This window comes from Phaseolus vulgaris, chromosome 2 (genome assembly GCF_000499845.2).
Source record: "Phaseolus vulgaris cultivar G19833 chromosome 2, P. vulgaris v2.0, whole genome shotgun sequence".
NCBI classification, from domain to species: Eukaryota; Viridiplantae; Streptophyta; class Magnoliopsida; order Fabales; family Fabaceae; genus Phaseolus; species Phaseolus vulgaris.
The window spans coordinates 44,926,513-44,941,811 of NC_023758.2; the positions used below are offsets into that span (position 1 = coordinate 44,926,513).

The 15,299-nt window shown below is 27.5% G+C and overlaps 1 protein-coding gene across 6 annotated transcripts; it reads left to right on the forward strand.

Annotated features, from left to right (window-relative positions):
- The first annotated feature begins 4,632 nt into the window (after positions 1–4,632).
- Positions 4,633–9,342, forward strand: LOC137812549 (uncharacterized). Of its 6 annotated transcripts, none has more exons than XM_068614615.1 (13): positions 4,633–4,937; positions 5,166–5,213; positions 5,867–5,968; positions 6,039–6,263; positions 6,377–6,459; positions 6,610–6,710; positions 7,100–7,223; positions 7,318–7,472; positions 7,683–7,819; positions 7,892–8,062; positions 8,214–8,438; positions 8,594–8,827; positions 8,949–9,342. In XM_068614615.1, exons 1-13 carry the CDS (start codon positions 4,836–4,838, stop codon positions 9,105–9,107), a joined length of 1,866 nt encoding a protein of 621 aa, XP_068470716.1. In that variant the 5' UTR covers positions 4,633–4,835; the 3' UTR covers positions 9,108–9,342. The 6 variants fall into 6 exon arrangements, with proteins under 6 accessions (XP_068470716.1, XP_068470717.1, XP_068470720.1 ...); XM_068614619.1 differs by having other exon boundaries at positions 4,689–4,937; positions 5,014–5,213; XM_068614618.1 differs by having other exon boundaries at positions 4,698–4,937; positions 5,011–5,213.
- Positions 9,343–15,299: the final 5,957 nt, after the last annotated feature.

Consider the following 15,299-nt stretch of genomic DNA (forward strand, 5'->3'; position numbering starts at 1 on the left):
AGAAAAATATTCTATATCACATTTTAATACTTTTTAATTAATAAATATTTTTAATATTAAAATACATTTTTGATGATAATAGAAGTAGTCCATCCAAATAAATAAATAAAACATTTAAATTTTTTTTATCCAGAATAAATTTAAAAATAAACAAATCAAATTTTAAAAATCAAATTTAAAGTATTTAAATTAAATTTTTTTAACACTAACAAAATAGTAGGCATGCTTTTGAAGACACATTAATACAAACAAGACCAAGCACATTAATTGGTTAAAAGAAACTGAAAGAAAGCAAGAAATCATCATATCACAAATGTGTAATCAAATACTGCTATAAACCTGCAGTTTTATAAGAATTATTATAACCAGTGGCTCAATAATTTATTTCAGTGAACAAATTAAGAGGTAAAAAAAAATAAAAATCTGTCATTATCCTTATTTTTGTCAACCTAAGAAGCAATGTTTTTCGCCTAAAGAGAACTGGTCCACAAATCATAAGGTTCTTCTTAGAAAGAAAAAGTTATTAGTTTTTTTTTATGAATCCTGGAAGCTGTTGTTTTCATGGTTTAATCCAAACAAAAGTATTTCTGAAAAAAAACACACTCATGATCAGTTCAACGCAATCTGCGACTTTTAAACTACAAAAAGTAACTAACTAGAAAATTGCAATAAATTTGTTTTACCAATAACACCATCTAATGATATATAAAGAACTAAAAGTGATAAATTTTTATTACAATATTATCTTGTATCTTGCTTATCTTGTTTATAATCTTGTCACGCCATGTGCTAAGAAATATGAATATATAATTCTACTTTAGAAGGCCATGATCTTTCAGGGAAACCCAGAAAGTACTTTGAAAGTGATCTCATGATTATCAATTTGAGAATTCCAAACCAAACAACTAGACACATTCGTTTGAAAACGAATCATTAAAACCAAAAACAACATGATCTTTTAATTATTCAATATCCAATAATCAACACATGTAACCTACAATGCACAGATTTAGTTGGATTATTGCCACGCCAATGTCTTTACAGTTACAAGATTTTGGATATCACAGCCAAACAAAAGGGTTCACCTTATAAACCAACCAGCAAGCCGTGGAAACATTTTCAGACTTCTAAACCTGACGAGTTGCATCGAATCGGGTGAGTCAGCGCAGGTTCTTTGTTGAGAAGAGAACTCGTTGGAGAATTCCCTACAAGAATCATATCGCGCATAACCAACGCTTTCTGCATGATCATGAACGACTTTTTGCGTTGAAGTTGCAGGTTCCTGCATGTAATAATAGTCGGGCACGTTCATGTCGTGGGTTAGGGCAGCCCCAGAAGAAAGACATTGGTATTGCTTGCGAGTCTTGCGTTTCTTGATTGCTCTGAAAACCAGAGGTAGAAGACCCTCCATCTAATGCTTATAAGATATATATGCTTCTTGTTTTGGTTTAGTTGTGAGAATTGGCCAAAAGGGTGTAGAGAAAAGGAGAAAATATTGGATATTGAAGGCTTTAAAACGGAGAACTAAGCAATTGGGGTTCTATGCTTTATAAAGGGTTAGGTAGGTTTTGCGTTTTTAATATATTTGGTTTATGACATGTTTATTCTGTCAGAAGAGCATTTAGTGAGTTTGATTCAACGGGAAAGCATGCCAATAGAACTGTCCAAATGCTGCTGAGAGGAGATTGCCTAATTTTTTTTCATAGAAAATTGACTTTTATGCCGTTCTTCTGAAAATGACAAGATGAATGAGTAGAGTTGTGGACAGAAAGCAACAACTTATTTTACTCCCAGCCAACCACTATCTGCAGAACCTCCACTGGTTGTGATCTTCATTAATTTTACAAATAATTTCATGTGGTCACTAAGGCAAGGACCATGTCATGTATCAATGGTGAATGAGAAACATGGAGAATAAAGAAATAATGAGAAATGTAAAGGTGAATGTACCTCATAGAAGAGGAAATAAGAGTGAAGAGAAATAAATGTTCTGAGATTCAATAGTTATTTTATTTAATTATGTATCTTCCTTTTATTTTTTATTTTTAATTAAATATGTTTGTTTTTTAATTTTTAATTTTCTATTTTCAGCCACTTTGCTTTTCACATTTGTATTTATTAAAAAAAAAGTAGTTTAAGGCCAGTAATAATTTCATAAAAACAACTATCGAATTAGATTTGCTATTTTTTTCACTCATTAACATGACTTTTATTACTTTTTCATTCCGTTTATTTCTTTGAATTTTTCTATATATAAAAAACATAACCAATTATTGTGGAGCATAATTATAACAAAAACATTATAACTTTAAACTCCAAAAAGTTGATAGAGTAGAACGAGATAGGGTTGATCCCGATATCTATCTCTCTCTCTATAATTAACTTTTCTCTTTAAATAATAAATAAGGTTTATGTGTATAGAAATTTCAATTTTAACTGTATAAGCTATACAATCTTAATATATAAAATGTTAAGTGTATATATATATATATATATATATATATATATATTTTTTTGATTTAATATAAATTTTACAAATATTAAACTCGTGTTCAATATTGTTAATTATTTTTTTGGATGATATATTATTATTATTAAGAGAAGTACAAATTATCATCCAAGATATACATCCAAAGTGATGAATAAGTAAAATTTACATAATAAACACATTTTACCAACGTATTTTAAAGAAAAATCTTAGATGACTTTCTAAAGAGAGAAAAAAAAAACACAATCACGCAATGAGATATATGTTATTTAAAAGCACTTAATTTTTTTTTTCTAAAACATTAAAAGTAACATTGAAGATCATACTTTCATTATATCTTTTATAAATTAATATACTTTATTAAAGCTAGTTTTTTAGGCCCATTTGTAAATCTATTGCTAATGCATTTCTAAACCACTCCCGGAATAGGAGCAGCAGAAAACCTTTTGCAAAAGAAATAAAAAACATATAAGAGAATAAAACATATGTCTTAAGTTTATTTATATTTGTCATGGATGATATTTACGTAATCATTTATTTTATAATCTAATCAATTTAACTTCATTCTGTGTTGATTCTGTGTTGATATGTACCAAATTGTTAATGATTTGAAAAACTATTCCGTTTCAAAGGCTGCCAAACAACGTTGAAAATTATATTCCGTTCCCATTCCACGTAATAATCAATACGTGTCCGAACATGTAGGGATAAGATCATTAGTCGTTCCTTTTTCTTTATATGTTTAGGCTACAAAATTCACACAAGATTAGAAAGGGATAAACAATTACATTATTTATAAGAAATAACATAACACCATGGGAGAAGATAGCTTTGATTTGGATAAAGTCTGAGAAAAAAATTTCATAAAGTATGCAATTTGTCAATTAGTAAAATAAAAAGACTTTGTCTCTGTCTAAATGATCAACGGGTTGAATATATATTTAAAACAGTTATAATAAATAATAGTTAAAACAGTTGTAAAAATTCTATAAAAATCTGGGACACGTTTCACTAAATTTGAGTAATATCTCAAAAAATTTGGGAACCTCCATAAAAATATGGGTATCTTCTTTAGGTTTCAAAAGATTAACAAAGCAAGGGAAAAAAATGTTGGTACTGATTTATTTATATTGTAAGATGAGTGTGTCAATTAAAAAAAAAAAAAAGGTGATGAACAATAACTTCTTACAATATATATAAAAATAACTTCAGCCATTGGAATGAAACATTTGCGTAATACTTAGGAAATTTAGCATAAAATGTGAAAAGCTCGAGAAAGTAAGAAGGAAAGTAAAATTGTGATATATCTTGTTTGGGGATTTTTTTTTTCCACTTCCATAAATATTAAAGTTCTCAGTTGTCTTTTGGTTCTTTTAGGATTAAACGTGTTAGAATAGTCAAAATGAGATGTTTTGACATTTTATCTTTTGTTTATTATTGTTTTTTTTTTAGTTTCTACATATCTCTTGATATTTTAAACAGTGGTCATTGTTATTTGCACCAACTACTTTTACTCAAGCATCTATCATGATTCCTTAAGTTATAAAACAAGGCTGAGTACGAAAAATACTAGAATAAATATAAACAATGTTGTATATTATGTATATACTTTAGATAATATTATAACCATTCATTAATAGTTTAAATAATGTATATTAAAATATCAGTAATGAGAAATTGAATTAAATTTTGTATCATGCCTAAAATAAATACAAAGAATCACTTTGACATAAAAAAAACTCATGTTAGATTATCAATATTACCTATATGGTATAACTTTTGATGAAATCTGTCCAGAAATAATAAATAAATTTCAAATAAAAATGAAAATATGTGTGATTTTTTATTTTATTTTGACCACTAACAACTTTAAAAATATTTTCAATTTGAATGGATTAAAGAGATAAACCAAAATGTGTTTGCTTGTTACGTAGTATTAAAAACGGGAGATGTCATTGAAGTAATTTAATTAAGACAATATTTTTTTTTTTAATAAAAAACGTTTGACTATTAAAATAAACGTGAATATAAAACTCATGCGTCGAACATAAAAATTCTAAATAGAACAGTAAAATTAGTTTAAAGAAAATAAATATTAGAATTGAATTTTTTAGAAAATAAATAAATCTATAAACATTAACATAAGAGAAGTGCAGCTAAGAAAAACCTAATATTAATATATTGGGTAGACGTGAAGATTGAAGCTAGCATATGGTGAATAAACTGAAACAGAGGAAGAGAGAGGAGAAACGAACAAGTGTCGCGGAGAAGCAGTTACAGAAGGGAGACGTGGTAGCGGTGGCACTCTCAGCTTCCACTTTTCAAACAGCTGTAGTATTCTGCCACCATGTTCTTCTTCTCTCAATTCTTCTGCTTCTGCTTTTTCCTCACTCTATCCTCCTCGCTCTCACCAGCTTCTTTTTGTTCAAAACCAAACCTAACATCAATGGTACGTTCCTCCTCACTTTTTTACCTTACTGAGTTTCGATCTACCGTTTTTATATACTCCTGTGGTTTACTAGTAGCATTGATGCGGTCAACGAATCCATTGCATTTTATTCCATTACTGTATCTACAACAGGAGAGTCAAAACTGAAGATATGTATAGTTTCTCTGTTTTTTATTTGTTAATTGTACAAAAACAAATACGCTGCTCTCTCTGACAAATGTAAAACAGGTGAGAACCGTTAAGAGAATATGGAAAATATTCTGCCAGAAAATGCAGGTTAGTTTCTGGTTGCTTACGAGCTGTTCCATAAATTTCGAAACAATTTTACAAGAGTTCATATGAGAGAAAAAATTAAATGAATTCTTCTCCACAGTTAAAATTAGTTTAAGTGAAAAATCAAATGCGAAAACTTCTCCATATTGGTTGTTAAATGATTTTAGTTTATGGGAGAATTTTATTTCATGTTTTGCTACTAGATTTGATGGAAATAGTTATCTACACACAAATTAATTGGTCCATTTAATTGGCGCCAAATATTTCTTACCAAAACCGTGTTGCATTTGGTTAGACGATAACCAGCAAATATTTAACTAATATGAAATTTTAGCAACACGCTCTCAAATCTAATGCTATGTTTTAGCACTGATTTTACAACTTTTGGGAGAAGTTATCTCAGAATCCACTAAATATGGGTTAATCTCATGACAGAGAAAAGAGTGCTGTACGGAATGTGTTTTGGCATTTTTCCTATGACTAATTCAACAACCATCAATCCAAACAGACCCTTACAAAATTTTAATGTGATCAAATGTAAAGTTGGTTTGGTGCCCAAAGTTAAGTGTTCAGGCACCAAGTATTGTGACTTGTGAGTATTTCTTTATAATTTGTTATTTTCATTTATGTCCCTTTATTTGTTTGCCACCAACCAGGGAAGTACAAACCAATGTCAATTATCAGAGATGACATGTAATATTTCCAGCTTAAGATGTTTCTTTGGATTACTTGACGCCAACTTCTTTGACGATAGACAGGTATTTTCCTTGACTTGTTAGTTTGTTGGTACAATGATGCTTGTGAGGTAACTAATTCTGTTTCCCTCAGATTGGGGAGATTGCAGAGGGTGCAAAGGAGTTCAATATTCCAATCATAAAAGCCAATAGAAAACTTGTAGCTCATGAGAATGGGGGCTTGCATTATCCTTCTCCATTAGTTTTCAATGCTGATTGGAACTATGAACCGGTTCATTATGAAAACAAAAGGTTCAACTATCCTTCCATCTCTGGAGTACAGAGACCTGAATCTGAAGATGATATTGCCTTTATGAGTGTAAGTAATCCATCATAGCTGACGGACCACTAATTTGACTCTGGTTATGTATCTTATATAAACATTTTAGTTTCTATTTCATGAATGACTTTTTCCCCCGTGTATCAAATCAGGTTCTCGAGTTAGGTGAACTCATCAAAACAAAACAAATTACTTCTCAGCAGCTTACACAAATATTCTTGCGGAGATTGAAAAAGTAGTACTAATTTTGGAATGCTAATTTGCTAGCAGTTGTTGTAACATGCATTGTGTCGTGTGTTGCATTCTTTTTGGTGACTTGAATTCAAGTATTTGAAACATATCCTCGTGATTAACTATGTCATGTGGATTCTGGAATTAACACCAGGTACAATCCTACTCTTGAAGCTGTAGTCACTTGTACCGAAGAGTTAGCACAGGAGCAAGCGAAAGAAGCAGACAAGTTGCTCAGCCAGGGAGTCTATCTGGGTAGTTATATTATTCTTCAAGCATCTCATCATTAAAAAAATATTTGTTTTTAATTTATTTACTTTCCACATAATCCTTCTACTGTTAGAAGAACCAATGTGGATTAATATTCTGGAACCCTAACCTTCCTAACATCATAAATGTAAGATTCCTATACATCATGAACAAGATATATAAGAAAAATTATTTTTTAAGGATAAACCACAGTTTTATGAACGATTACTGGACTAACTAGAATTTCGGTTATCTTGTACCTCGGAATAGACCCTTCAATGAAACAGAGTCACTGAACTGTACTTTTAAGATGGAAAGTTGTCACCTGCTTTGTTTCAGGATGACCTTTGTAAGTTGAGTCAGTATTTTAAATCGAATGTTAATCTTCATTGAAGGGCCTCTTCATGGCATTCCTTACGGATTGAAGGACATAATATCAGTGCCCAAATACAAAACGACCTGGGGATCAAAATCATTCAAAAATCAAATTATTGACATGGAAGCGTGGGTCTATAAAAGGTAATATCTTGACAAGACAAACGTAAATCTACAACCAGAAATTATATTTATGTCTACAATTATGTGTATAGTTGATGGTATTGTTCCACCACAGGTTGAAATCTGCCGGGGCTGTTCTAGTTGCAAAGCTTGTTTCTGGATCATTGGCATATGATGACATCTGGTTTGGTGGCAGAACTAGGAATCCATGGAATATTGAGGAGTTTTCTACTGGTTCATCTGCTGGACCTGCAGCTACCACCTCAGCAGGTACTTTTTCCACGAATGCCTGCACTTTTTTTCGTCTTTACTTGTTTCATTTTCTAATCCGTGCCAATTCATGTTGGATGACCTTTATAGGTCTTTTTCCATTGTTTGGTTCATTTTATCAATATAGTAAACCAAAAAAGAGAATACGAGCTTAAAACTTTAGATTTATCTATGGAATTCAGCTATGTGATTTTGTTTATTGCATTGCAGGTATGGTTCCATTCGCGTTCGGTACAGAAACAGCTGGATCTATAACTTATCCTGCAGCTCGATGTGGGGTGACAGCATTGCGCCCAACTTTTGGAACTATTGGTCGAAGTGGTGTTATGAGCATTTCAGAAAGCTTGGTAAAACCCAAATTATCCGATGTTTTTATTGGATGATGTGAATGTTAATCTTACATGTAACTATTCCATTAGGATAAACTTGGCCCTTTCTGTAGATCTGCTACTGATTGTGCTATTATTCTCGATATTGTTCGGGGAAGAGATCATGATGATCCCTCGTCAAAAGATAGCTCCCTTGATGATCCATTCCTGGTTGACATTTCTAAATTGACCGTTGGATATCTCGATGATGCTGAAATGGAGGTTAGTCATTCAAGTAATTTCGCTGGGACAAGTGGTTCAAGCTTTGACGTTAAATAATGTCAATTTCCATGAAGACATTTGCACTTCTTGAATGTTGTTAGGATTAGACATGATTCATGAGACTTAAATTTCTTCTGCTATGAAAATTCAGGTTGTTCATGTTCTTGCATCAAAAGGTGTCAGGATGGTCCCTTTCAAACTGAATTACACAGTTGATTCTGTTCAAGGTATCTTAAATTTCACAATGGACGTTGACATGCTAGCTCACTTTGATGAGTGGCAACGCTCAGGGGAGGATAATGTGTATGAAGCCCAAGATCAATGGCCCACTGAACTACGCCGAACCCGCATACTTTCAGCAGTGGACTATATGCAGGTCAACCATTTATTTGGTTCCCTTAAATAGTTAAATTAAAATCAAACATCTCTTATATGAAGAATTTCATTTAAACCAAGGATTTGATATGTTTTATCTTTTCAGATGTGATAAGTTGGCATTATTCGGATTGAAAATAAAATTATGGTATGCAGGCACAAAGGGCAAGGGGAAGGCTAATAAAGGAAATAAGAGAGTCCTTCACCGTGGATGCATTCATTGGCAATGCAACTGAGTGGGAGAGAGTTTGTATTGGAAATCTTGTTGGTTTACCAGTCATAGTAGTGCCAACAGGACTTAAAAATATCTCTGATCCACCACCAGGTGGAACTAGAAGAAGAACTACAATCACCACTGGCATTTATGCTCCCCCTAACCGAGACCACATTGTATGTTTGTGACTGCAATATCTTCAGTATCTTCTACACCTTTTATACTACTAAAAGTTTATGGCTTTGTACTCAATTTGTAATTCTATACCTAGCTTATTGCCCACTCTTTTCTTTTCAGGCTCTGGCGTTGGCAATGGCTTACCAAGCTGTCACCAATCACCATAAGCAGCGGCCACCTATCAATGATCTCGGGCCAGATGATAAGATTCCTGACCCAGTTACTGGTATTACCTACCCTCCCAGGGTTTTAGGCATGGCTCCTTCACCTACTTCTTAAACGGCTTCACCACAGTATCACTCTCACCCAGACTTGAAAAAGCATAAGAAATGGAGTTATAAGAAGAAACTATTTTTCTACCATATTAACTCTTAAATATTTTCTTATATTTTAAATTATCCATTTCAAGGGTGAGACTCACTATTTCTGAATCAGGCATATAAAACATTGTCTTTTATTTCCTTACACTTCACACATTTTATCCTGGTAATTTCAAATTATTTTCTTATCTTTATTTTTATATTTTATGTTCTTAATTATCTAATTGCTTCAATGATTTAACGTATAATATAGTGATTACATGTCTAGTGGACTTCTAATTTGGTTTGTGTAAATATTAAGAATTTAAAACTATTTTGAAATATCTCATTGATAAAAATATATTTGATCCTAAAAATAATATTATATAGTCTTAAGAAATTCTTGATTCCATTTCTTAACATTACCGTTATTTTCATAATTTTATTACATTAAAAAATATATATAATGTTATTATTTTTATAATTTTATTTTATTATGAGAAATTAATTAAAAAAATAGAAAAATAATACAATTTAAAAAAATTAATTTTATAGAAATAGTGTTAAAAAGTATGTAACTGAAAAATAAGTTATTTAGCTATTTATCAAAATATAAAAATGGTATTAAAAAATTATGTAACAAAAATGGTTATTTAACTTTTCAAAAGTTAAATTATTTATTTATTTAGTTTATTAAATAAATATAAATTATTTATTTATTAAAAAATTAATTATCTAATTAAATAATGATATAGAAAGAAGTTACCGATGTGTGTTTTTATATAATAATATAAATTAAATAAATAATTTTACTTTTTTTAGAAGATAAATTTATTTAGTTAAAAGATAACACCAAAATAAGTTTAAAAATGTGTGGATAGTATTCATCTCACACTAACTACATTTTAAAGTTTAAAGTTTTCGGACCTATTGGAGATAATTATGAATACATCATTTCTCAACAAATTTAATATTACTTTCTCACCAAATATATGACTTCTACTGAAAGTTTTCATACCTATTGGAGATTATAATAAATACATCATTTTGAAACAAATTTAATATCACTTTCTCAACAAATACAGGACTTTTACTGAAGCACATAGAGAAATTAATTCAAAAAACAAATTAGAGATACAAAAATTTAATACTTCATTAAAGACTGAGAAGATTAATCTTTTAAATTTTGTTATAATTCTAAAACTCGAAGGAGTATTAAATAAACAAACATTAAATAGTAAAGAAAATACTTCTTCCTGGTGTAGTTTAGAATATACTGCTGATCTTATTTTCTTATACTTATTAAATAATATGCATATGTAATATTAATTAATAAATTTAACAAATTTAAAAATCATTAATAGTGAAGATAAACTTGGTATATTTTGAAAACTTAAAAAATAAATTGAATTATTTACTTATATTTATATATTATATTAAAGTGTCTTAAGGACCGGAAAAGATATATTTTATCTTTAAAAATACATTAAATAGCTTGATAAATATTTTTTCTATTTTTTAGTATATTCAATAGAAAATGTTATTAAACTATCAAGTCAAAGCGTTTAGTGGAAGTGGTAAAACAACATTTAACGCCGAAAGAATATTTAATATTATGGCACATGTATTAAAGATCAACAACAATAAATACAACTTTTTGAAACTATTTAACTGAAATAGTTTAATTCTTTCCTTGCAATACTTTGAATAAGAGAAAAAACGATTAATTTGGGAGATATTAGAAAGAAAAATAATAATACTTCATTAAAATGTAACAACGCAAGTCATTTTGAAACTATTTTACATAGATAAACTACATTCATTTGGGATCGGATGAAGTAAAATTTTACTGCAATAATTTTCTTTAATTTTTTTGTATAAAAAATAAAATTTGGATAAGTTTTTAAAATCTACATAAATATATTTTTTTCAAAACAAATTACTCCCCAAGAATTTAAAAAAGTCATAAAAATTGACATTTTGCACTGTTGATTCATTTTTTTTATTTTTTATAGATCAATTATTTAATTTTATGTTTTTAGTTTATACCCTTAGTTATTAATTAAAACAAAATATTATGAATTATTTCAAATTTTATTACATATTTATAAAATTATTATTATTCCTGAAATATATTTTAAAACAACTAATTTAAAAAAATTAATAAAATTTACGAATTAATATAATGTTTAATGCTACTGTTATAGTATTAAAAAACAATTATTTTCGTATCATGTCTTGGTTTTGAATTATATATTCATAAATTACAATTCTAAAAAATATAATTAGGTCGATTAAAATTGGTATATCCGATTAATAACTACTATAAATTTCAAAGTATGACGAACAAACTTTAAATTCATTTTAGGTAAATTATATTTTTTTAGGCTTCTCAATTTATTAAGATATTAATTTTATAAGAATAATATGTTAATATGACACAATATTTTATATTCATAAAAAATAAATTAAGATGCACGTAATGATTCTTGCAAAAATATGACTTAAATAATTTTATTATTTTAAAACTTTGAAACTTAACTGGTATTCTTACCATCTAATAACATTTTTTTTTAATTTTCCTTTAAATTAGTTAATTTCTATCTCAACAAAAAAGTAATACATTTATTGGAAAAGTGATATAACTTTAATAATTTTTTTATCAGCAATTAAATTATTTAAAAAAATACATATTTATTGTTGTTTTTAATATGTGCCTGAGAACCTTAAAGTGTAGTGAATGCGCGACTAATGGAGAATACATGTAAATTTTTTCCTACTTTACATTGCATTAATTCAATCTGAAACATGACTTATTATTTCACGAGAATGGCATTACATCACCAAAATTTAAATCCTATATTATTTCATTAAGATATGTAATAATATCCCCAAAACTATTACTATCATTTACTTTTATATTATATATTAACTGCGTGTATTACTATTAACCTTCAAAATAAGTCCTCAAAAGAAAATATATAATATAAGTTCAAAGTCTTGGTAAAACAAAACTATCAAATCATTCTAATAACATACAATAGGAATGTATGTATTAGTGAAATAATGTAAATAAAATTATTATATTATAATATTAATATCATGTTCATATCATTATATGTATGAGTGTGTATGAGTGGAACGTCCTTCATCTAAACTATGATAAATAATCTATCAATATTAACACTTATATATTCTAAACTCGTCAAATTTTACTTCACTTATGTTTCTGATGTTAGGGTGACACAAAACTTTTGTTACTAAGTTAGATGTACACTTATTACCAAATTAAATGCAAGTTTTCTTCAATTTCTCATAAACCTAAAGTCTCTTGTCTATGTTACTAAACAATAACGAGGTTATGATACTGATTAATATAAATTTTGTATTTATCGTCACTCAAAACATGATATTACCACGTGTATTCCTATATATTCCATCAAATCCATGATCAAATTTTATATACACCAACATATATACATGTGTATAAGCGATTCAACTAGAAATAATTTTCTCAAAATTATATATAGAATATTTTAATAATATATTTAATATGTCTATTCAATAATAATATCCATTAAATTTTATATTAAATATATTAAATAATCATAAAAACAATATAATAATTATATACAATAATAATATCCATTAAATTTTATATAATATGGGAATAAGATAACTGTAATTCAACACCATGAATATAATTTTTTTCATCAAATTATTAAATAATATTAAAAACAACATAATATTTTGTATCTAATACTACCACTAATACTACTATTATTATTATTATTAACATGATATAATGATCTATAATTCAATGCAATAAAAACATAAAAATTTCAGTATTATTATTTGAAACTAATATATATATATATATATATATATATATTTTTTTTTATGTGATGATATATTGTGATTATATTATGTATACGAGAAATTACTTATAACATAACTTCATAGATATAAATATATGTTAATATTTTATATCTTTATAGTTATTCATAATTATTATAAATTTATCATAACTTTTGCACAATAATAAGAGATTTATAATATATATATATATATATATATATATATATTATTCTAAGGATATTAAAACTAAATTTTTTGTGAATTTTTTTTTGAACAATTCTTATGAGCAGATTTTGTTTCTACTCGTATGGCAAGTACATATAAAGAAAAGACACAAAAGTAGTGAGGTCTTTGTAAGTTTTAAATATCTATTTTAATAAATTTACAACAAATAATACAAAAAATTGAGCCTATGACTTGACCTATAACCATAAGACTCAATCTCACTTTATCAAACATATGGATCCATATTCTACTCTCTATGAACATCAAAAGTTACTTGAAAAGTGATTAGGTACATTTAAAATATTGGTATAATTATATTACATTTTTCGATAATATCGATCATACTCACAAAAAATGTATACTCGCTACCTAACCTTGACGATGTTGAACAAATATTGAACAGTTCCACGTTTGACTTATAAATATCCTAGTACAAGACATTATTATGAACTATCTAGATATTTACCTACCTGGTAAATACTTCATTAGATCCCACCATGATCTTTGTCTTTCATCCCATAATGTACTTCCCAAATACAAACTCTCATATATTATTAGCATGGTGCATTTGATGATTGCTTTTCACATGACATTTTTTTATACTTTCAAGAATCACATAATATGATGACTACAAAGTACATCATATTTGTCTCAACCAACAATTTATACATATCATTCAAACAGATACAAAAAGGTATAAAAATAATAATAAAACATATAAATAATTTTCTTTTATCCAAACTCATTAAATAAATAATAATAATAATTACTTTTACTTTATTTTTATTATTACTTTATATATTAGTTTGAATTATAAAAAAAATTATATTTCAAATAAAATAAAATTATATTGATAAGGGTATAATTAGTAACAAATTTTGTATACTAAAATTTACTACAGAACAATTATAAAAAGAATCATCTTTATTAATAACTAGCAAACTAGCAAAAACACTATGCGAGACACATGTCACTCCTGTAATTTTTAATTGTATCATCAACATGTGTATTGGTATTTTTAAATATTATTATAAATTTATACTGTAAAATTTAATCTATGTAAAGAAACACCATGCATGTAAAGAAGATGAAAGAATTGAAAAAAAATCATGAAAAAATTGAATTTAGATGAAGTAAAATAATATTTTCTACGTATATGAATCAAAACACATAAAGAAAAAGATAGATGAGAATAAAAGTGTGTATCTTCAAGGGAGAGAAAAAGGAAGTGAGACTTGAAATAAATTATTTAAAAGATATTGTAATTGATATTTTAAGATTTTAAAATTTTAAGGTAAGGGAATTTATTAAACTGGTAAGAAAAATTATGAAATTGATAATTATTATTTTTTCAAAGATAAAATTATAAAAAAGAAGTTATAAAATTATTATATTCAACTAATTGTTATTTCGTTAAGAAAAAACTTGAGAAAATATTATGTAAAAAATAATTACAAAGAAAATAACAAAGAGAATAAATGTTCGAATTTATTTTCTTTAAAATATATTATGTAGCCCAATAAATTATTGGTTCATTCTCCTAACATATACTCTCTAGTTTTCTTTTTTTTTTTGGCAATATTCTCTAGTTTATGTATAATAATTATTTAAGTTTCTTTCCCCCAAACTAAAAAAATATTTATGTATTATACTTTGATTTCTTTTTATCGATAATAACAAAATAATAACTAAGAACCATTTTAAGCATGGTCCAACTCTTATACATGAATAAAACCTTAACCTCCTTCACTAGACATACTCTCATGTATGCCTATATAGAACTCTCATAGCTTAATGCATAGAAAGTCACATGAGGTAAACAATCATATAACTTAATGAATATATCATGACATCATCTCCATACAAACCAACGGATTTAAACAGCAATCAAAAAAGGAAAAATGCGCAGAGTATGACTTGAATGTAACCCAAGATCAAACCTATAATTAGACCAAAGCAAAAGTTTTCAGAACATCTACTACTTTTATTTAAAGATTATTCTGTTTCTATGCTTCCAAACGTACAAATCATTCTTAAAACCTCATTCACTGAAACAGACGCTTAAACATTGAAAAAATTAGCAATTGAA

What these genes read in the sequence shown, in the direction of transcription:
- LOC137812549 (XM_068614615.1), top strand. Translation starts at nt 4,836, where the DNA reads ATGTTCTTCTTCTCTCAATTCTTCTGCTTCTGCTTTTTCCTCACTCTA. An exon ending in AACCAAACCTAACATCAATG is followed by an intron (nt 4,938 to 5,165) that starts GTACGTTCCTCC and finishes AATGTAAAACAG; the next exon opens with GTGAGAACCGTTAAGAGAAT. An exon ending in CCCCTAACCGAGACCACATT is followed by an intron (nt 8,828 to 8,948) that starts GTATGTTTGTGA and finishes TTTTCTTTTCAG; the next exon opens with GCTCTGGCGTTGGCAATGGC.